Consider the following 23,274-nt stretch of genomic DNA (forward strand, 5'->3'; position numbering starts at 1 on the left):
TTTTATAGTAGGTAGATCATTTTGACTTGGTCATTTTAAAAGTAGCTCGCAAGCTGAAAAAGTGTGGTCACCCCTGATCTACAGTATACATTTTGGGGCTTATATCTCTCTCTTTAAGACAATGGACAGTAAACGCCAGTGCTGACTACAAGCTCCTAGCCTTTTAACCAATCTCTTCAACTTCTCTTGAATGTTTTTTCCCCATCCTGTCCTTTTTCATCCACACTAATACATCGCCTGTCTTTTCTAGTCTGCCTGGCTGGTCACTGTAAACCACTATCCCCGCTCTCTGCTCAAATGCATTTAAACACCAAGCTATCCTTCCATCCCCGTGCTCACCACAAAGAGCTTTACACAACCTCCCAAACCCAGAATACACACTCCCTTGTTTTTTTAATCCCTTTTCTTCAACATTGTTTTGTTTTTACCTCCATCTACACGTATTGCCATGGGAACCACGAGAGCCCATTTAGTCTTCAAATAAAAAACGTGTTTCTGAAAGAAAGCACGTAATCATTCCCACAATTTTCCCTTTGGATGAATAATATCAACTCATTATAATCTTCATGTGTGCTGAAATTGGGTTTCACAGAAACGTACGTTCTTCACTTCCTTTGCCCAAGACATGCTGTTTGTCATTTGTCTTCAGGTACAATCCAGATTTGTCCTGCCCCAGTTTTGAATATGTTCATGTGTACAGTGCTATATAAAGTGCAGTTATACAAAGATTATTTCTTAAATACGTTAGCTAAGTTTAGGTAATTTGTCTCATTAAAAAAACCTAGAAACTGTTAGAAACTGCTGCTGGCTAGAACCATCCCAAGGACTGGACGCAACACTAGTTCTGAGCCTTATTCCCAACTTACTATACAGTGGTGGAATGGAAATAAATGGCCTACAATTATTCAAAGACTGTACTTATTAAAGAATTTGAACTTTAATTTAGTATTTCCATATCCCGCTACATTGACAGCTATAGTTTGCAAGTTAAGATTTTCATTCAAAACTTATGAGATCATTTATTTCTGTAACTGAGAACCACCAAAAAACAATACAAAATTGGTCAAAAGGTAGAACATAAAAATGCTCCAAGCAAATTAATGCATTAGTGATTTTAATCCAATAATCCAATAATATATTGAATATGATAACACTTGATCTTTTCACCTGCAGTTGTCTACATTTAACATTTTGAATCTCTTTTCAAGAGACATTTATAAATGTGACTTTTAAAAATACATTTTCTTTTAACTTAAAGCATTTTAATTATTTAGATTTTAGTTCTAATTTTATTGATGTTACTTATTGTTACATTGCCATCCAACATCGTGTCTAAATTTTGAGACGTGTGGTCTCACACGGCTTTAATCAGAATTGTTTTCCATTTATTTTCCTCCTGTGTAAAGTGTGTTAATATTAATATTAATGCACATTGGTATTGCATGCAGCATAAGAGCAGCATGCTAGAGAGCAAGGTGTGTTGACATGTTGGTCGGCCATCCTGGACTATCATTCTGAAGCATCAATCAGCGGAGAGCTGAAAACTATCTTTTCTGACAACCTCATCCCATCTGTAAATACTCATCCCACTGATGCAGGTTTTCATGGAATTAATGAGGCAGCTTCGTGTGTTGGTGCATGTGAAGGGGGGGGGCTCCCTTTAAATTGCTTTCCTTCATTGCTTCCCTCCTCCTCCCTAACCAGAAATTATATTAGCCAAACCGATCTCATTTACGTCCATGCAATTAGTTAATTGTGCCAGCTTGGTTGTTGACTAAAGTACATATTTAAGATTGTCCAACATGTGTGTGAAGTAAATAAAATGAGTATGACACAAGAGGACAAAACAGAGAATGAGATAAAAGGACGAGACGTGTGAACATGAGGAACAGATTTTTAGATTTAGAAAATGAGAGAGAGAGAGAGAGAGAGAGAGAAGACTGCAGTGTCATGACTATAGATGGCACACTGACACTGTACTGTAGTGCTTCATTCTACATTAGAATGTATCAACCCATCAACAAACTAGTTATTATATTAGGGATTAATCAATTAGTCATTTACTCTATTGAATGCCAAATACAGTGACAAAACACCATAGAAGTCAGACATATTTAAATTGCTCACTTAAGTGTGACCTACACACAGAAATTAGAATTTATAATGATAGAAAACAAGCACATTTTTGCATTTGTTAAGAATTATTAATGACTTTAAAATTACCCAAACCATCAATTGGTAAATGGGACCTAAAGCATTTTTAACTCTACCTCAAATTGGGTTTTGATTATGTGATCAAAACAGCAATGTTAGTCCATATTAGGTGATTATACAACCCCCCCCCCCCCCCTGGATCTGCTTGTGGGTTTGTAGTGATTACTGCGCCGTGGCTAAGGTGACGCCTGGGAAACAGGAGGACAGACAGCAATAAGTCGTCTCCTCCTTGTTATTTTCAGTGTCTTCCACACCGGTGTCCTTTATCTATGCTCGTCAGGAGCAGCGACCAACACAAGGCCAGTTAATAGCGCCTCAGTGGCATGGATAAGATCAAAGAAGACCAGTGGAACACTGAAGATGTAATGACAGTGCTCCTCTAAGGACTACTGCATGGTTTGTCATGTCATTGTCCCCCTGTTAACACGTTTTTTTTCTTTATCTTTTACAAACCTTTCGCAGTTCCAGAATAAGGAAAGGTTTTAAATATGTTGATGCAGGCAAAGAAAGAAATTGCCCTGTGTTCATGCTTCACTAAATAGAAATGATTCCTTCTCCTCACTGTTCTTTGTGCTGTTGGTGTTTTACGTCAAATCTAGCTTTTCTTGCCATCTCTTCCTTCAATTTTTCCCCTCATAAAATATTCTCCCGCATTTGTGTTAGTGGTTCGAACAAGAGCAATTTGTCATGTTGGAAAAAGGAAATACTGAAAGCCGCTCACGTACTTCATGGTAATTTTGTGTGACAGAGGAGGAGGAGGAGGAGGAGAAGGAGGAGGAGGAGGAAGAGGAGGAGGGCAACAGCATGGCCGTATACTGGAAGAGGAGGAGGTCACGGTTCTTCAGTACGGGTGTCACGATTCTCCAAATCCTCGATTCGATTACATTTTCGATTCTAAGGTCACGGTCTCGATTTTTACATTTCTTTTTTTTAAAGCACAGGTTGCTATGCCACTTTTAGACTAGACTTTTATCCAATATAATATCTGGCCTTTGATCAGAATGTACACATTATCAATAACATATCTTCAGTCAATTGGAAACTTAAATAACCTGCCATCTACTTTCTCTTTTGTAACTGCTGTCTTCTACACAGGCGATGACATTCAAGTTCACAACAAACCAAACCAAAACAATAAAACAGCCATGTCCATACTCTTCTCTAAACAATTAAGTGTCTTAACAAACTATTTCCCAACAGTTGAACATATACCACACGTTGTGCTGGCAGTGGAAGAATAGGGTACACGCACATAGAGCTTGAAAACTGTTGTCAACGTAATTCACTGGAAATCCAAATTACTTCCACACCGACGACTTCAGTGAAAGAAGAGGAGGTTCAAGTTCTGTCGATGGTAGACCTGCGCGATTCGGGCAAAAATACGAATCACGATTTCTTTTGCTTAGAGTTGGTATCACGATTCTCTGCCACAATTTTTTTGACAGTACCGAACCAAGGTCATTATAGTTTTGCATTTTCCATTAGTTTTTAATTTTTATTTCGTTTTGACTTTTGTATTCAAATTCAGTTAAGTTTTAATTAGTTTTTTAAGTAGGTTTGCTAGTTTAGTTTTTGTTTTTTTGAAAATGCTTAGTTTAAGTTTAATCTTTTTTGTAATAGGCTTTTTTGTATATGCATATTTGTCAAAGGTCAGGAAAAGGTATTGTGTAATATTAACAAAAAAAACATAAAAACAATTTCAGAAATATTCATTCACAATACATTCAACAAAAAACACCAGTACAAATAATGCACTTGTGGAAAAAAATTAGACAGCCAACAGACTAAAGAAGACATACATCAACAGGTGTTTGAACTTTGGTTGGAGTAGAGTGGCAAACCTATTTATCGCTCCAGAGTCCAGATATTGCAGTGTTACAAGGTCAAAAATGAGACTTGTCAGGTAAAACGACTCGTTTGTTTAATGTCTACTCTCATAGTGGCACATGCATTCATTCCAACTCACTACCCGGTTTCATCACTGAAGTAATCTGAGTCGTACAGTACACACCAGAATCACTTCTCTAAAGCGGCATTCATCCCAAGGAAAACGTGAAACTTTTGAATGCACTTTTTTTCACTTGTGATTATATATTATACAAAATGGATGAGGTCCAAAAGATTAAAGGGTTGTTTCCTCAGCAAAATGTTTTGAGAAAAGGGTAGTTATTATTTTTCCATCTAGTAAGCACCAAAAGCCTTTCAACTGTTTAATTTCCCTTCTTTTGTAGCTCCAGTTTGGTGCTTTGATATTTGTAAAGAATGTTTTTAATCAGTCTGTTGGTATCGTCCAATACATTAAAGAAATTCAGGAGCAAATTTAATGTCCTTCTTGCATGTGAGAGAGAAAGACCATGAGACCCTGTTTAAAGCCCATTGATGGTCATTTTTCTTTCTTCATTTCAGAGAAACAGCATAAAGGTGTGTTTCTGAAGCTCTGAAACTTCATTTGTGAGCTATTCTCGTGACAGTTACAGTATCACCTAATTTCATGTGTTTCTCTAAACCGTGCACGTCTGTGTGCATTTCAGGGTCAAGCTGAAGGATGGCGTGGCGTTCCTGGGAGCTCGCGCCACTAACCCTGTTTTGTGGACGGTGAGTCAGGATGTCAGAAGTGAAGGCCACAGGGTGGTCACCCTCCACTGTCGGAGGAAGGAAAACAGCTTTAGTCAAAGGTACGTCCCGACTCCCTCCTTGCTTCTACAGAATGAATTAATGTGTGAATGTGAATGCTGTGCTGAACAATCAGAAAACAGCGGCACACTTGTTCATTTCCCAGACAGCTGTCAGTGGAGAGTGATGGCAGAGAGCTAGGATAAAAGAAGAGATCTATTCCTGTGCACTGCAATGTACGCAGGGCGTCAGCCATGTTACTGGGTGGCACGTTCCTTCATTACAATGAACGTGGGCACTGTAGCTTACTGAGAGTCAAATCCACATTCAGTCATTTGTGTTTCCCCAACAAATGCAATACATCAAAAGATGACGGCACTTAGGACGCAGAGCCTCGTACAGCTCCCGGTCTGCATTTTGTTATATATTACGCGGGGCAGTGGTGGACTAAAGGTTAGAGACGCAAGCTTGGGACTGGGAGGTTGTTGGTTCAATTCCCAGAACAACATGGAAAGATCTGGGTGGTCCCTCCCTCATTACCCCCACTGAGGTGCCCTTAAGCAAGGCCCTTAACCTCCAACCACTTCAGTGGAGCTACTTAGTGGCCAGCAGATCAGACTGTTTTTGTACTGGGCAGCTTCTAGGTATGAATCGGATCAGGGCTTTCCTGCAAAAGAGAGGTTGTCTCTCAGTGAACCTTCCCTGAATAAATAATGGTTAAGTAAAAAAAATCAGCTGAACCTGCTGCCACCCCAGGCTTTAGTGGGCTTAACAGCGAGTTTCTGTCTGGTCGTAACTTTGCTGTTTTAGTTCACTCTCACAGCTCTCATAGTGCTGTTTTTTTTATTTAAGCTGCTGTTCTCAGTGGAAAAAGTTCTGAAAACCCTCTGTACAAACAGTGGGCCAGTGGACAGACACAGTTATAGACTAGCTGGAGCATTTATCAACTACAGTATACAGTAACTGTAACTATACAGCCAGATATTTTTCTCATAAGTTGGTAGAGACCAAAAGTGGAGCGAGTCAAGAGAGAGTGAGTATTGGATTTCATCAGGTGGCTAAAAACCCAACATCAAATGAATTATAACAATACACTGACATTAACAAGTCCTCCAAACCATACGACAATTTAGGGCTTATTATAACTTTCCAAATTTCACAATTTCCAGCTAGGAGATTACACCCATTTAAAAGGTTCAACAGTACTGAGTACGAGAAAACATCTGCAACTTTCAAATTAGGACAAAAGGATGTGTGCTTTTGTGCGGGTGCTGCATATGTGAAGGTGTTTCCATTAATGACTAATAACTATGCCTTTGTGTGCGTGCACGCCTGTGTGTCATTGTACAGTATTTGACATTCAACTTGACAGCTAAACGGTTTTAAGCAAAGACAATGTAGCTGCACACAGGAAGTGACACACCTTGGCTGCGCTGTTGTTTCCTCCTGCGTGCCAAGGTGACGGCAGTGATGAATGACAAGTCATCTATCATTTACATATATCTCTGTCACAGACCCGCTGAGGAGCAGAGACATTCAATTATACAGGACTGCTGAAATCAAGGTCATACATGTTAAAGCTGATATTATGTCTGGCAATTCTGTGCTCAACAAAAGACTACCTTCAAATATTGAAATTGTGCTGCCTTGACCCTGTGTTTGGAGGTTTCCTAAGCTTACATATTAAATTGAAAAAACGGTGGGACATTGGTGTATGAAAAGCATTATTTACAATTGTTGCAAAATGCTAAGATTATCAAAACACTGAAGTTGAAATTAGAAAATCTTTTTGATCATGTTAAACGGAGACAGAGAGCAGCAGCAGTCAAAGTAATTTTACTGAAAGAGTAAAAACATACTAAAAAAAAAACTACTAAAGTGAGGTGTGATTTTCTCCTGAAGAGAAGTAGTAACCTTGACTTTATTCTTTGCTTTTTGTAGTCTCCATACACCTGACTGGACAAACACTGCTTGATGGGCTTTTGGTATTTGCTTTTGATTTTCAAACTGAAACTAAATGAGCTGTCTGGAATCTTACGTCCCACTGAAATTGTTGTTTGAATTACTTTTCGGAAAGACGTAGGCCTTGCCGTTGCAGAATCCGCCTTCATTTATAATCCCAAAACAGGCTTTAGAAGTTGAAGGGCCCAGTCACAGCATCTATTAAAGCTCTCTGATTGGCCAGGCTTTCACCTGGAGGGCTCAGCTCATTTTCTCTAGATGTTTTCAACAATAGAAAAAAACTTGAATCTTATAAGATTTAGGCTGGCTTGGACGCTGCAACAGAGCTAGAAATGTTGAATTGATTCTGAAAGCCGAAATTAAATTAAATATTTTGGCTCCCTGGTATCTGCAAGGATTTTGTATTTGAAATATGCTTTCCTACTTACCAGTAATAGTTGCATACTCACTTTATTCTACTGCTGTCCTGTGGGTAGGAGATACCCCATTAGTCAGGTTAAGTGCAAAAAGATCTTCATTAGCCAGAATATGAATGGGGGTCATGGAAATATGTGGAGAAGGAAGCCAAGGAGTTTAAAAAGCAAGGTGCCCTAAAACATTACATTTCTAATAACGTCAATTGAAGCTTACTTTGCAGACTATTAAAACAGCATCACTGCCAGATCCTGAAAGATAAAAACCAGCAGCAGCATGCGTCTCCCCTGGTCATGGTAGAAAGTGTGGCAATACAGCCAATAGTGTGACCGCCAGGTGACAGACTCCGATAGGCTTGATGAGTAAAGCAGCCAATTAGACGAGGTGAGAATCGACTGAGGACTTAGAGACACAGTTGTATCTCAGTGTGATGTTGTGTAATGTAATGTGATAACCACTTTGGGGAGGCTTAAAAAAAATAAAAATAAAAAATAAACCTTCTCATGTCTTAGAGGTGTGCACAATGTGAGTGCCTGCTTCAGAACAGTAGTTCAGTTATTTCAGCAGTCACATGTTCACTGTACTGATCTTCTGAACTCTGAAGAAACGGGTGCAGCTGAGAGTTGAGGTGTGAAAATAAAAATAAATGACAGGAGTGTTAATCAGAAAAGATGTCTAGGGGGATACAAAGTATGGGAAATCACAACACAGGTTATTTGACCATCCCTTTTACAGTGTGTGAACCATCAACACATGCCGGACAAGCTATAACCAAGCTATAACCAATACTACGTCCTGTGATATTCATTATAGTTCTTGTTTAATCCAAAATAAAAAAGTAACTGCAGCACACAGACCAGCATATATTGCTGTTTTTAAAGTAACTAAGAGTCTCTGAATGCTTTAATTAGACCAACAAGAGCAAGCCAATATAAAAACACATTTGGTTGTGTTTATTTTTGTGAATGCTCATTGTGCAGCTCTATCTCCGGGCAGCAGTTTCTTTATGCAAATCAAACTCAATATTTTTGACAAATTGATTTAGCTACAGTAAGTATGGAACCGTGGATGGAAAGGGATAACATATTTAGCTGTTCGGGTTTCAACAAAATGCTGTAAATAAACTCTCTTTATAGCAGTAAATACAGCACGTAAATTTACACTCATCCTAAGGTCTCAAAATGTTTTGGATTCCGTTAGCAGCACCCTTCGGTGTTCCCAAAAAAGCTCTTTAGAGACACATCCAGCAGATTTTTTAAATGCTGATCTGTGTCACAGACTGCTGTAGTCAGCATACTGTATTTGAGGGTGTCTGTATGCATATAGCAAGGATTGCAGAGTGGCCTTAGTGTATGAGATAAGGAAATCTTAGAGTGAGCCGGACCTGATCCGAACTGTGAGAAAATCTCCCATCAACACAGTTACACTTGATTTTTACTTATGTACAAATACACTTTTTAATATTAACAGTTACACAAAATGAGTCATCGTAATCCAAATGAAGTTAGCATGTTTTGTTCACTAAGTTGCCATGATTCATCACAGCCCCTCTAAAGAAATGACATCTCTCTCTTGTGAACATTAAAGTGAAGACCCCAATCTAGTTTCTGTGCCTCTCTCAACACAAGCAGAGCCGATCTAGCCACAAATAGGCTACCGCATGACTGTGCAAGTCTCCAGGCTGTATTAAAGCTGACTGATGCAAGATCAAAGTGGCCCAATGGTCATCAGACAATACTGCCCGCTCCTGTTATGAACATGTATTAGGACACTTATGCTAAGTGTTGTCCTTCACCAGCCAGTCTTCGGTTTCTGTGTCCTCACTGTTACCATGGAATTAGACTGCACCACCACTGAACCACTGAACTTAAAGTGCTCATATTATGCTAATTTTCAGGTTCATAATTGTATTTAGAGGTTGTACCAGAATAGGTTTATGTGGTTTAATTTTCTAAAAACACAATATTTTGTTGTAATGCACATTGCTGCCGCTCCTCTTTTCACCCAGGTGTGTTGAGCTCTCTGTTTTAGCTACCGAGTGAGGCATCCACTTCTGTACCACCCATGTTGGGAGTCGCACATGCTCAGTACCTAAGTCAGCACTGCTAGCTAGTCAAAATGAGAGTATGAGGGAGTGCCATGTTAGCAGGTAGGCGAGAATTATAACGTGTGTTACAAAGTGACGATTGTCACAGAATAAAGGCTGGACTACAATTGTTTGGAGCAATTTGTGAAGATTGATTTCCTTTAGAGATTCTGTTCTAAACCTATGATGTGCACATATACAGTGTATATAGAGTATATACACAGTGGGGCTGGAAAGTTTGGGCACCCCAGGTAAATATTTGTATTAACGTGCATAAAGAAGCTAAGAAGAGATGGAAAAATCTCCAAAAGGCATCAAATGAAGGATTAGACATTTGCATAATATGTCACAAAAAGTTAGATTTTATTTCCATCATCTACATTTTCAAAATTACAGGAAACTAAAAAATGGCGTCTGCAAAGGTTTGGGCTCCCTGCAGAGTTTCTAGCATGCACTGCTCCCTTTGGAAAGCTGAGACCGTGTCAATCATCGTCTGGAAAGACCAGGTGATGTCAATCTTAAGGTTTTAAATGCCCAGACTCATCTGACCTTGCCCCAACAATCAGCACCATGGGTTATTCTAAGCAGTTGTCTAGAAAACTGAAAATGAAAATAGTTGACGCTCACAAAGCAGAAGAAGGCTATAAGAAGATAGCTAAGGGTTTTCAAATGCCCATATCCTCAGTTTGGAATGTAGTTCAGAAAGAGCAGTCATCAGAAACAGACATATTATACAAATGTCTGATCTGTCATTTGATGCCTTTTGGAGATTTTTCCATCTTTTCTTGGCTTCTTTATGCACATTAATACAAATTTTACATGAACCATTTTACAAAGAATACAAAACAAGAACTTTAAACTCCCCATCAGCTGTTGGGACAATTAAGTATGGGAATGCAGACACACACTACAATTATGTACACACCTTCTCTTGTTACCTTGATTTGATTGAAGTGGGTGGGTCCTCCATGTAAATGGGGTTGACAGTTATGTTCCTATAGGATCAGCGCATTGAAAATGCAAAAAGAGAGTCATCAGCCATGCATGTCAGGCGCTCAAGCTGCCTCTGGCTCCTTTATTTCTTTTTAATGAAAGCTAAAACAATTTGGAGTCCCTGTGTGATTCAGGGGAAGAGTTAAATTAAGTTTTTTTGTTAGCACAGTAGCAGTTATTCAGCCCAATACTCTGCGTGTCAATCAGTAGCTTGTCCAAACTGCGGAGGGAGTTTGATTTGTAATTGCAGGAGGTGAGGCATGACGACTAACAACTAATTAAAATAAACCTAATCAAATGGCTGTCATTTCTCAGCCTGCCACCTCCGTCAAATTAACACATGCACAGAAAGGCGTGCCCAATGTCAAGAACCGTAAGCCCTTTCTTATACATGTAAGATAAAATCTGTTTGGCTATGGCTCTGTTTAAACTTGACAGGACCATTATGGATAGAGCTGCAACGCTTGTTCAATATTTGGCATCTGGTGCACAAAAGGGAGCAGTGGTAACGCTGTAGAACAGCAATGAGTAGAAAAATAATATGAGAAACGACAAGTGTTGTGTGTTCTCCGACATGCTGCACCAGTGATGGGTGTTCAAATGTTTTGGAACATGAAGTATGTTTGTTTTCATAAGTGACTGATCTGGTCTTATTATTTTCTCAATTAATCACTTAAGCATTTTGTCCATAAAATGTCTAAATAAATAAATAAAACCTAAGTCTAATAACATTCGGTGTACTGTCATGTAAAAGAAAAGCAGCAAATGCTCACATTTGAGGAGCTGAAATAGTGTGATGTTTGGCATTTTTGATAGTGGGCGAAAAAAGACTGAAGCAACTGATCAATTATCAAAATTATAACCGATTATTTTTCTGTCAAGCATCGATTAACTGACTAAACATTTCTGCTCTAATATGACGACTGAATTTGTGGGTTATCATCAAGTAATTGGCAGTGATGAAAGTTTAAAACTTAGATGAGGAAGACCGATGGTCTGACAATAAATTAGAACAAAAATCAATTAAAACCCAATTTTATCAACTGATCTGACATGAGACAAACCTCAGCGCCTTGGCCACTCACAGTAGTTCATGCTTTATTACTTTTATTTTAAGTGATAATTGTTTTGTAGCGCTCTTCTAAAAGAACAACCATTTAGTTTCTTTGAATATTTAACCTTGTGCTACTGTAGCGTTTCTGTTATGAGACAGCCTTCAACTTCAACCTGTACTGTGTTCTTAGTGTAACGAAGATGTTCCCCAGCCTGGTCTCATGATCATGCGTTCAAGAAGCAACAAAAAGTTAAGCACTGTGATTCGTAAGCATTCCACATTTTTTTGCACTACATTGACAGCCGCTGTATAAGAACGTGGCTGGCCGCTGAGGGCAGGACGTTGGGGTGCATGGGTGGGCATTAGGCATTAACATACAGGACTTTCAAGCCAGAAAGCAGAGTTCGCTTTCTGTGGAAAACTAAAGCCATCCAGGAAATACATGTTCTTTGGGAGTGGTTCAATCCAAAACCGTGATCTAGTCGTTTTGGTGTCTAATCTTAACATTCTTAACTCTCTTTACTGTCCGCCGAAACGACCTGCAGCTCATGGTGCTTTGTACCCGGCTCAAAGTCACCTATTTTTTGGTAACTGAACCACCTTCTACCGCTGATGCAACGGACGTCTGTAGCCGGCGTCACAAAGCTCTGTAGCAGCTAAAACAACCAACAACTGCTGATCCGGGTCATAGAGCACATAGCCAGCTGGTGTCACGTGACCAGCCGGCAGTCTCCTAATTTCCTAGGATACAATACGTTTTGGTGCGCATACATTTTTGTATGACATCTAGGTCAAGTGGTTAATGAAAATGCGTTGATGTTACCATAGGTACAACCTACTATTTCTGTTGTAACAATTACAGAACGGGTGACTCAGGTGTCTATTCAGACTGGACTGACCCGTGAAATTGCCAGCACTTGATTTAATCAAGTGAATGACTGCAGCGATGTCTAATAGTCTCAATGTGTTTTCCTTTCCTGTAAATATTAGCTGAGTCCTGTCTGTGTGTGTACATACCTACTGTCAGACACACACACAAACATACAAATAAACAAACAATTGAACAAAGACAACCTTCCAGCATATTTTCACCTTCAAAGTCTACAGGATCATGAAACATGCCACACTCAATTTGTCTGCGGTTGCTAGAGAGGACTCCTGCTGTGAGTGAGTGGGAGCAAGGCTTACTCTAGAAGACTGACAAGCCAGCCTAACAACACCTACACAATGATGCAAGCCTGTAAACCAAAGTTCTTATGGCTGCTATCTAAAAACAACACCAGTCTTACGTCTGAGTGACAACACCAGGATAAATTACATCTCGATCCAAAAATGTGGGATGTGCTTTACAGAGTGTTTCATCCTATTGTCACGTATTATGGTTGTATATTTTTTTTAGGGTTAGGATTTTTTTTTAACAACAAATCTTGCAGGGAAGTTGCATGAAAAGTCCAAGAGTTTTTGCTGAGCCTTTGATGAAGAAAGTCTGGTCAGTGTGAATGCCCCGGTGTGAAAATAAGTTAAAGATTCTAATTGTCAAACAGTTGGTGATATCATGTTTGAAGCAACAGTGAAATCAAGGCATGTCTGCGTTTGCCCCAGCCATCTGCTGAGGGAGGTGACATGAGCCTCTGAGGTCTTTCTGCAAAACAGAGGAAGCGAGCATCAATGAGGGGAAAGGGAACCCCAAGCTTGTTTCAGACTAAAGTGATTAGCATACTCTGCAGTATGCCAGGAAAAGTAGAGAGCCACAATTGCAATATAAAATAGTCCATACAGATTGCAGTTAGATAAGGTTATCACATGTACGATTTCTTTTTAGTACACCATATACCCTTTTTCATTATGTGAGATTACCTGCTGAGAAGTATAGTGGTCTTTAGGGGGGCGATGAGTCAATATGATTGGTTATAAATTGATGGATCGTAATAAAGTCTTACATGGACAGTGGACACTTTGAACTCTGTACTTTTTTTTAGGTACCAACCCCTGAGAGCAAGTAGCCTAAGCACAAGCTTATATGTCCTCTCTGCATGAGACAGAGAGCGGAGCTCCAACACACACACGCACGCAGAGGTGCAGCTGGAGCAAACTCGAGCACACTACGTCAGCTCTGCAGTTTTGTTAAGTCACAGTGAGTCACGGGAATGTAGCTAAAGAGGTTCCAAGTGTGGTTACAATTGTTTAAAACTTCCCGCAGACAGCATTCCCTGTGATATATTAATGGTGAGGCGAAAGTGGTTGCGGTGCAGTTCCACTTCCTCTGAGACAAGCAGGAGCGGCAGTGGTTTCTATGCCCTGTTAATTGACTGACAGGATGTAGATGTAAGGCATTGCAACATTATTTCTATTGCTCATTTCAGCAACAAGGTAATTCAAAGTGTTTTATATAAAACATTAAAAACAAAATTAAATGCAATTAAAAACGACCATTAAAATAAAAACATGCTTAAAAATAACAATGCAAATACAAGAATAAAAGTTACAGTGCAGTGTAAGAAATTCATATTTATGTGATTTAATAGGTTGTAGGGATGGGTTTTGGAGGAGAGGGAGGGATTTTATTTAGCTTTGAGTGAAAAATGTTATAAATAAATATCAAAATGTTACTAGTATAAACATGGTTGGAATTATTTTTTACAACTGAAATTGTTTTTTGTTATCAAAGAGGGAAAGTACCAAAAAAAGAAACTGTCGGGTACCGGAACCTAATTTGAGGTACCTCACTGGTACTGGTAACTTTGGTGAGCCCCTGGCTTTTCTCCTGGAGCTACCAATACCGTAGGTGACGGATTTGGTTTCAGGTGTAATTTTGTGAGAACAGCTGGAGAGATCACCATGAACGTTGGTACAGACTAACCTCTGAATCTGACTTTTTGTTCTATGAAATACCCGCAAAACTATTGACATTCCCATCAACCTCTGTCGTACTTTGTGTTTAGTGCTTTAGTGCTGTTAATCTGGTTCTAATGAGCTAATCTTAGCGTGCTAACATGCTAAACTAACATGGTGAGCAGGGTAAATACTGCCAGCTAAACATCTGCATGTTCATATTTGTATAGAGAGCATGTTAGCATGCTGGCTTTAGCATTTAGCTTAAAACAATTCTGTGCCAAAGCACATCCTCGCACAGCTGTTGACTCTTAAGCTGTGTCCCAAATCCATACCACATACTAAATCTAAGCAGGTTTAGCGTACATGCAGTGTGTTCACACTGAAAATGTGACAACATATATTGTACTTGAAACAGTCAGTATACATAAGTAGTAGTTTTTATCCTGGTTAAATAAAGGTTTGAAGGAATGAGTAAAAAAAAGGGGGGCAAATTTGAGATTTTAGAAAGGAGAGAGGGGCAGGTATGTGAAGAATACGGTTCATGTCGCAGATGTTTGTCTGCACACACTGGTAAAAAGGATGGAACACAGCTCATTGTTTTTAGCATTTGCCATATTGCAATGAATGTCCATTTTAATGAAAACGTCCAACACAATGTGTTAGCCCTAGTAAAAATTAGGGCAAAAAAGAAAATTATCATTTAATTAATGGTCCCATGCCACGGTGCTTTTTTGGATGCTTAGTGGTCCCCGAATACTGTATCTAACATCTCTTTCCCGAAATTTAGCCTTGGTGCACAATTACAGCCATGCGAGCCATTCCCACAGTGGAATGTGGGGGGACAAGGTGGAGGGTGGTGGTGTGGCCTTGACCACCTGTCATGCTTTGTTTGTTTGCAAGCCATGATGTCTCTCTCTTTCTCATGGGCGGTGTCACTTCCCGATGTGAGTCAAGTGCAGATGTGAGCGACAAGTAGCCTACAAGCTGCTAACAAGAGACTTCTGTGATGTCAATACAGTAAAAACGGACCTACATAACAAAGTTAGTCCACTTCTGGCTACAAGTCAGCAATCAAACACAACAAAGGCTGCAACTTGAATGGCAAATTGAACTGATGTTAGTAATACAAAAATCATAGATAGCTACAACCTTTTTGAAATGATTTCCATATTCTGTTATTATTTTATGGATTTCACAAATTTCAGTATGAAACGTTATGACGTAAACCATATAAATCTGAGCATCCGCAACTCACATCTGCACTCAAATCACATTGGGAATTGACTGGCGGTCTAAATTCTCTGGGAGGTCAAAACAGAGAAAGCCTTTCCCCTCTTGACATCATAAAGGGAAGATTCCAGATTGGCCCATCTGAGCTTTCATTTTCTCAAAGGCAGAGCAGGATACCCAGGCCTCGGTTTACACCAATCGCCATTTGTAGCCACTGGGGGACCCTAGGCAGGCTGGGGGAACTCGTAGTTATGTTAAAAAACCTAATAAAATGAAATTTTTATGCCATGGGACCTTTAAACCTTTGAGAAAACTAGAACTGTAAACATGGATCAATAAATACATTGGTCCCTTCATATTGCATGCTTTCATCCATTACACATAGGTCACCTGGGGCTCCAGGAGTTTAAAGAGCCCCAATCTGTGCCACATATGGAAGCTGTGCCGTATTCATGATCCGATTATGTATGTCTAAGTGGCCCTGAAACAGCATGTACATTTTAACCTAATTTAATTGATTGCTATCGCAATATGGTAATATTAGCCTGAGGCCATGTATGGTGTGTAATCTTCTCCTGCTCTCATCACTTTCACGCCCCATGTCAATGACAGGTGTCTTCACTTTCCCCAGCCTTCATATGAAACGCAAGACAGTTATGTGTCTTCTCTTATGGAAATCCTATCATTAGAAAATAATAGCTTTTTATTATAAGCAATTATGGTATCCCGCATTAGATCTGGTGATTATATTATATACATCAGCAGCGTGTGTGTAATATGAGAATTCATTCAATGATGACATTTGACCACACCCCATGAACTGTGAGCCAATGCAAATTTACATTGTTTGGGTTAGTGAATATGTGTCAGGCATCTTTACTTCATGCCAAAAGTCGTTAGGGGCTGGAATAATTGACAGAACAATGATGAGTGCAGATTGAACGAGAAAGGAGTTCAATATTAAGTCCTCTCCAGTTCATGGGGAGAGGTTAGAGGGGCCTCGTGCTGTTCTTTCTGATTGCACCGAGCTTAACTCACATGGCGAACGAACACATACAATCAATGGCCAGACAAAGCAGGACTAGCGGGACTGCAGTTAAGTCCAAGGTCCCGTCAGTGCAATCTGATTCCAATGGAGGAACTCTCCATGCATCAGCGAGAAGCACAGATGTTAATGACCTGCCTGCTAAGGGAAATCTGTGTGTGTGCTATTTATGTGTAATTGATTAAGTGGGAATTAAAAAATATACCGCCATTAATTTGGGCCTTGAAGAGCGTAGCAGTTTTGATTAGTTCTGTGTTGTAATCTGTTTAATTAACACTGGTTCAAGAACTCTAGCACACACGACCAAGATTGTTAGAGTATGTGTGTATGTGGGAGAAAGATGAAAATAGAAAGAAATAAGATGCATTTATGTGTGTATGTGTATTTGGGCATGCATTTTCCTGGATGTCCTTGAATGTGTGAAGGGTCTTTGGAAAGTACAATGATACAGATAATGGATAGCGGAGAGGAGGCTATTACCCTCCCAGGTGATCTAATTTGTATGTTTGTGAACTGCCGTTTTCTTATCACAGGTACAGGTAGCATACAATTTAGCATGAAAAATACTACTTGCATATGTTTTCTAATCCTTTTAAGGATTCATCCAGACATCTTATTTTCCTGTTTACCCAGAGGGCCACTAATGCATCAGTGGAAATATCTCTTCTCACTGTCTCCCTTATATTAAAAAAAGATTTCTACAGCAGTGCAAGGCAGGCAATGATGTGACCGTTAGATGGATCATAATATTGATCGTATGTAATTTAATTTGCATGAGTGGCATGCAATTGCTATGTGTTGCTGGGACTACTCATGCTTTATGTAATCATAAAGGCTCCATAAAAGGTAACAGCCCCCTTAGTCTAACAAGATCAATATAAAAAAAATACGTCTTTATTTTTTCCCCTTCGAACCTGTCAACATCAATGGAAATCAAAAAGGATGCAATGCCACTAATGACATATGATGGATTTAATCTTAGTGGCAAATGATTTATACCACATCCTTCTACTCAGAGACATAAACTTCTCCTCCTCCAACTAGCCTTACACTTTAACAGCTCAAGACATGAATAAGAAATGTCCTGTTGATTCTATCACATCTTTGACCTGCATGATATCAGTGAATTAGTATCTGCACGTGAAGTAAAACATGCTTGATTAAGCCCTCTGGGACTATGATCTGGCCTTGACTCTGGGGCTTATCCAGGTAATGCATCCGAAGGCGCTGATGCATCAGATCAGCTGAAAACCAACAGGAGGTTATCATCTCGGGTTATTTACTGTATTATGTCACCCTTGTGTTTTTTTCTATGTTGTGTTCAGGGGCCACATTTATAAAATGGTCTTTCCATGTTGTGTTGTAAAGTAATGAGTTAAACAAACCCAAGAAATCAGATAAGGATGCGCCCCTGTTTGTCATAATAATAATTTCAACCTTTTTTTCATTCCCAGTGGGGAAATTACAATTAACACTGTTGTTATTACACACACACTTGCTCAGGTCCTAGGAGAGTTGTCAAAGTAAGTGGGCTGGGGGGAGGGTTAAAACAAGCTTTTCTTGTTTAGTTTTTAGGAAGCACATTATGATATTATGATTAATCATTTTTAGATTAAAGTAAATCAAATTGTTCTTTCCTCCTAACAAAACTACGTAGTTCCTCAATCTCACTTATCAGTATCCAGAGCCAGCGCTGGTGGAGAGTTGTCTACATGGAGATTGGCCGTGCAGCCTGGTGGTGTTTGATAAGGCAGGCCTATTGGCCTTGGGACCCTTGGCTCACAGCCTCTGATCCATTTCATCTTCTAATAAATCATCCGCTGAATCCTTGGCTTCTGATAATGCTTTAGAGCTCTCTTTGAGGTGTATTTCATATCTGAGGTACTGCAAGGACTTGTCAAAGGATTTCCAGCACACAGACACTCCCCAATAATTTAAACACAATGTTGAAAATGTAGAGCTACCACGAATGGTTGATTAATTAGTTTGTCAGTCAAAAGACAATATGAAACTATTTTAATAATTGATTAAATGCCAAAAATGTCAATAGTTTGCTGGTTTCATCTTCTAAAGTGTAAGGATGTGCTGCTGTGCTTTGTCATATATGATTGTAAGTTTTGGATTGTAGGTGGACAAATCAAGCAATCTGAAGACATCACCCCTACATTTAAAAGATCTAATCATTAATCAATTTACCAAGAAAATAATTATTGACAATTAAATGAATCATTAGTTGCAGTCCTAATAGAATGAGGTTAATGCTAGAATTAACACCAAATTCAAAACAAAATGTACAGGCCAAATGGGTCATTTTTATCATGAGAGGTAAACGCAAGATGGCATGGATCTATTCAGATTGTTTACAAATTATTGTGTGTGTGTGTGTGTGTGTGTGTGTGTGTGTGTGTGTCAGAGCTCCGCTATGTCTTATGTAAAGTGGACGGATAAACTTGCGCTTACTTGCTGTGTGTGTGTGTGTGTGTGTGTGTGTGTGTGTGTGTGTGTGTGAGAAGGAGAGGCACATCCACAGACTTTGGGCAAACAACTTTGACAGTTGTTTGCTCAAATGTTGTGTTTAACACACAACGGAAAGAAATGCAAGTGATGAAGGAACTGTGTGCCTCTCCCTTTCTCATCAGTTCCCTCCCTCGTCGAGTGAGTGAGGAGGAAAGGGTTTTGTTTATTTCACAGATTAATGATGCATGGGAGCAGAAATAAGGGTTCAGGTCAGCAAGGGGTCATGATGGTGCCAGCATTCTTATTAACCCTGTCCAGATACACCAAACTGATAAACTGTTTGTTTGTTTGGTTTTGTGTCTGCCCATGCATGCCCGATTATTGTCTGCAATTTAGTTTCAATTTATCTTATTGAGACAGCAATACAAACCAAGCTAAAAGGTCCCCTATTTAGTTTTTTAATTTTTTTTAAATGCATTAAAAGTTTAGCAAAACATTTTAATGATACACAAAGGAAGATTAAAAAAAAGAAAGAAAACAGAACAATGCACAAGCCAAAATCTTCCACTGGAGGAAATGTGTGCTACTCTCATATTGTTTTAATATATAAATATAATGTGAAATAAAGCTGCAAGCGGCAAAGAACATGCCCTCGCACCTCCTTGCCCGTCGGGGTTACTGGCGGACGCCGCTCCTTGCGGCCGTGCAATTGTGCGACACTCAAAGATGCAAATTGTCACAAATGAAAAGGGAACTTTCTGCTGAGATATTCTAGTTTGTCCTTTTTTGCACTATTCAAAGGAAATCCCACTCGGTTTTCTGCATTTTACAGTAAACATGGTGACCACAGGTAAGAATTTGCCTCTGGTAACAGAAATAAACGAGAGAGAAGAAAAAAAAAATAAAGATCCAAATGAGAGGTTGATTATGCAGAACATTTGCATTAGTGCATAAAAATGCATAAATGTGTTATTAGCCTCTAATTAACCCAGAGTAGAATTACTAAGCCGTAATGGTCTTTATCAAGAAATGTGGCAACGTGCCAAATGAAATTACATTTTTGCTATGATAATTCCCATTCAACCTCTTCTCAGGTTGTTACCAATCAAGGTCACACTGTAAGTAAAATCGGCCAAAAGTGACCAACTTACAACTATAGTAGTTAGTTAGTTAGTTAGTTACACATGCGCCATGTTAAGCTAAAATACCAGGAAATGTTTGTGTGCCACAAAACCTCTTAGTACACTGCCAGTGTCCGCCACTCAACGTTAATAAAAATAGGAGTTCCTTAGAAAACTACTCCCCGCATTTACATGATAGCCACAGGGCTTATTCCATTACCTTGTAACTAGCAATGATTTATTAACACTCGATATTGTGTTGTCATATTGCGGATCATACTTTCATTCGTTCATAAATACCCCCCACATTTTTCACTCCATACATGAACTGTAGAAAACATGAACACTGTGACATGGCATATGTGGTTTACACAATGTTGAGCAACCATTTTAAGCAATAATTTCCACTAAAGCATTAACACAGTAAAGTTACACTTTGAGGCTCGCAGCAAGAGGCATCTGCATCTCAGTGGCTCTGCCATTCAGTCACAGTGGCTGCCACTTGCCAGCCTGTATTTATCATACAAGTATTTGGCCTGTTCTTTTATTAAGTCAGTGTTTCACCCCCTAAGGAAATTTGCTGAAAAATCCGGCATTGCTAATGCAGAATAAATGCAGAGTGGCAAGACCATCTACAAAAGCAAACACTGTCGCCTCTAATTTAGAACGATCCAAAAGGCTTTCCAAAGTCAGTCTAGAACAGGGGTGGGCAATTCATTTTCCGCAGGGGCCACATGAGAAATAGCGACTGTTGTGGCGGGCCGGACCAATAGACTCAATTTTGCTCAATATTAATTTTATATCTTTATAAAAAGCCATACATTGTAAGGTACAACTGGTAAGGGCACAAATGTTATGATTTGGACATGAAAAAAGTGAAGCAGACATAGTACAAAATGCAATTATGTCACTATTTAATAGTGCACATGCACAAATGCAATTGTAACCAACATGTGCATATTTTTGCCATTTTTCAAAGAACAGCATTAATTTAACTTAATACAATCTTTTTTTGTAGTCTTATTACTTTATTTGCTTTTTTCCAGTTCTTTTTCTTGTTCAGTGACAAAAATCTAGTTGGCCCCGGGCCCGAACAAGTGCACTAAAGTTAGGTTCAATGTCTGAGGTGGATATGCGGGACAGCTGACAGGTGATCATCAGTGTGAAAAAATCTGTATCTGGATTTGTTTAGCCCTCATGTTGTCCTTGTGTCAAATTTGACCCGTTTTCAGTTCTTTCTTTTTGCACAAAAAATGGGCCGTCGAAATAAGAGCTGAAAATTTCAACCATAAAAATATCAAAAGACTCATAAAAAGCACCCACAACATTGAAAAAGTGACAAAAATGTTGGGAAAAAAATTGCAATAATGTTGAAAAAAATGACCAACACTGTTTTTTTTTCCATGGTTGAAGGGAAGACAACACAAAGGTTAAACTTAATCACTGAAAATGTTTGTTCACATATGTAGGTCGATCCAAAAAGAAACAAAATCTTCCTCGTGTGTGTAAAGTTTTTTCTGTAGAAAATTTCAATAGAAATCCAGCAATGAAACAGACTTAAATTGCTCTGACAGCACTGTATCTGGCTCAATGAGTTTGAGCTGAACATCACTAAGTACATTGTACACACCGCAAGTGAAGGGAGAAGAAATCATGTGCATTTCACCTATAGGTGTTTTGAAGTCTTGAAATCACCTTAAAAACTCACCATGCAGTGCCATTAACATAGATGAGTACCTGATTGGTTGATGGTGTGGCTTCTTTCAGGGTTTGCATGTGGGTGAGCGTGTTACCCTCCAACTGGCTTGAGAGAAACTCCAACTTTCTCATAAAGACCTTCACCAGGCTGTGCATTTCACAAACATTTCATTGAAACTTGTGTGTGACAAATACTGCATATGTCAAAATCTAACAAACTCAGATTTATAGTTTTTTTTTAAATCATGCATGGAAATGTACATAAGCAAATTGTTTTTATTTGATAATCGGTTTAGAATCGAATCGTTGGTCTCTGAATCGGAATCGAAAGATGCCAAGAGATTCCCACCCGAAACGGCTTGTGGCTAGCAGTGAGTTGACGGAATCCTTTTTTTGAGTTGACACACCCCACAGGCCAATGATGTATACTGTATCATCTTGCTGGAGTCAAGAACATCAGTGGCAGTAGAGAGCAGAAGTAAACAAAATTCAGTTTTTGCAATTCAAATGCTCTGTTTGGGCATGTATTTGTAGATGTTCCAACTACATATGTCTTCTGAAGCTCCTACGAGAGCAGAAGAGAAAGACAAGTGCAGTGGGGAGGGCTGGGGCGATCACATGGCACATTTTCTTCTGTTCCCACACTAAGAGATGGAATTACTCAAAGAAAAGAAAAAAAGGAGAGGGTAATGAATGAAGCCAGGAGAGTGGTAAGTCAAAAGCAAAAAGAGAGATGAAAAGAAAGAAACATAAAAGAAAAACTCCAGCAAGTGAAATCAAATAGATACCTCTCAGGCGGCAATACACAAAAGCCTAAAATCATGGACATCATGAGATTCAACAGCAGCAGGCAGCGACTGAGAGGCAAATAATAAAAATGTGATCTAATACCTTGTCATATTTGTGTAGATGTTTGAGTAACAAGGCAGTCTGGTGGAGAGTTTAAACTCCAAGGACAGGGGTGTGTATGTGTGTGTGTGGTTGGGGGGTAGCCAGTCACACTGAGTTTATCTTATTGTCCAGGATAAGAGGATGAGCACCATAGCCCTCTGGAGAATTTCACTAAGACTCCTACAGCTCACAGAAATCAATAAGGGGATAGAAGATGGTGTTTATACGCTGATTGATTGTGTTGTATAGTATTCACCGTCTGAAGCAAGGCTCGTACCCACCAGCAGTTGCCCAGCCAAGTCAAAAGGTGATGGTGGTACTGAGTGGGCTCTCGCCTTTGATTGTCAAGGAATTCACCCTCTCACGATATTCCATATCCAGAGAGACTGGAAGAAAAACAAATTTCCACTCACCTCTGAAAATCCTTTAATCTCAAACTTCAGTGTAGCTGAATCAGAGATAAGAGTAAACACTAGTCAAAGAGTTTATAGAGGCTGCTTTCATTTCTGTTTTCAGAGGCTAAAAGCTTTTTGATAGAAACTAGCTGTTTGCCATTGTTAATCAGTGTTATTGCATCTATATGCACATGTACAGTGGGTACGGAAAGTATTCAGACCCCTTTAAATTTTTCACTCTTTGTTTCATTGCAGCCTTTTTCCAA

The 23,274-nt window shown here is 39.3% G+C and overlaps 1 protein-coding gene across 2 annotated transcripts in view; it reads left to right on the plus strand.

Annotated features, from left to right (window-relative positions):
* LOC117959096 (transmembrane protein 132C-like) overlaps positions 1–23,274 on the plus strand; it is a 141,543-nt gene that overhangs the window by 69,553 nt on the left and 48,716 nt on the right. For both annotated transcript variants that reach the window (XM_034895999.1, XM_034895997.1), the window contains exon 4: positions 4,746–4,889. In XM_034895999.1, the coding sequence (XP_034751890.1) occupies positions 4,746–4,889 (144 nt within the window). The remainder of the gene's footprint in view (positions 1–4,745; positions 4,890–23,274) is intronic.

The sequence above is a fragment of the Etheostoma cragini genome, chromosome 16 (assembly GCF_013103735.1).
Source record: "Etheostoma cragini isolate CJK2018 chromosome 16, CSU_Ecrag_1.0, whole genome shotgun sequence".
Taxonomy (NCBI): domain Eukaryota; kingdom Metazoa; phylum Chordata; class Actinopteri; order Perciformes; family Percidae; genus Etheostoma; species Etheostoma cragini.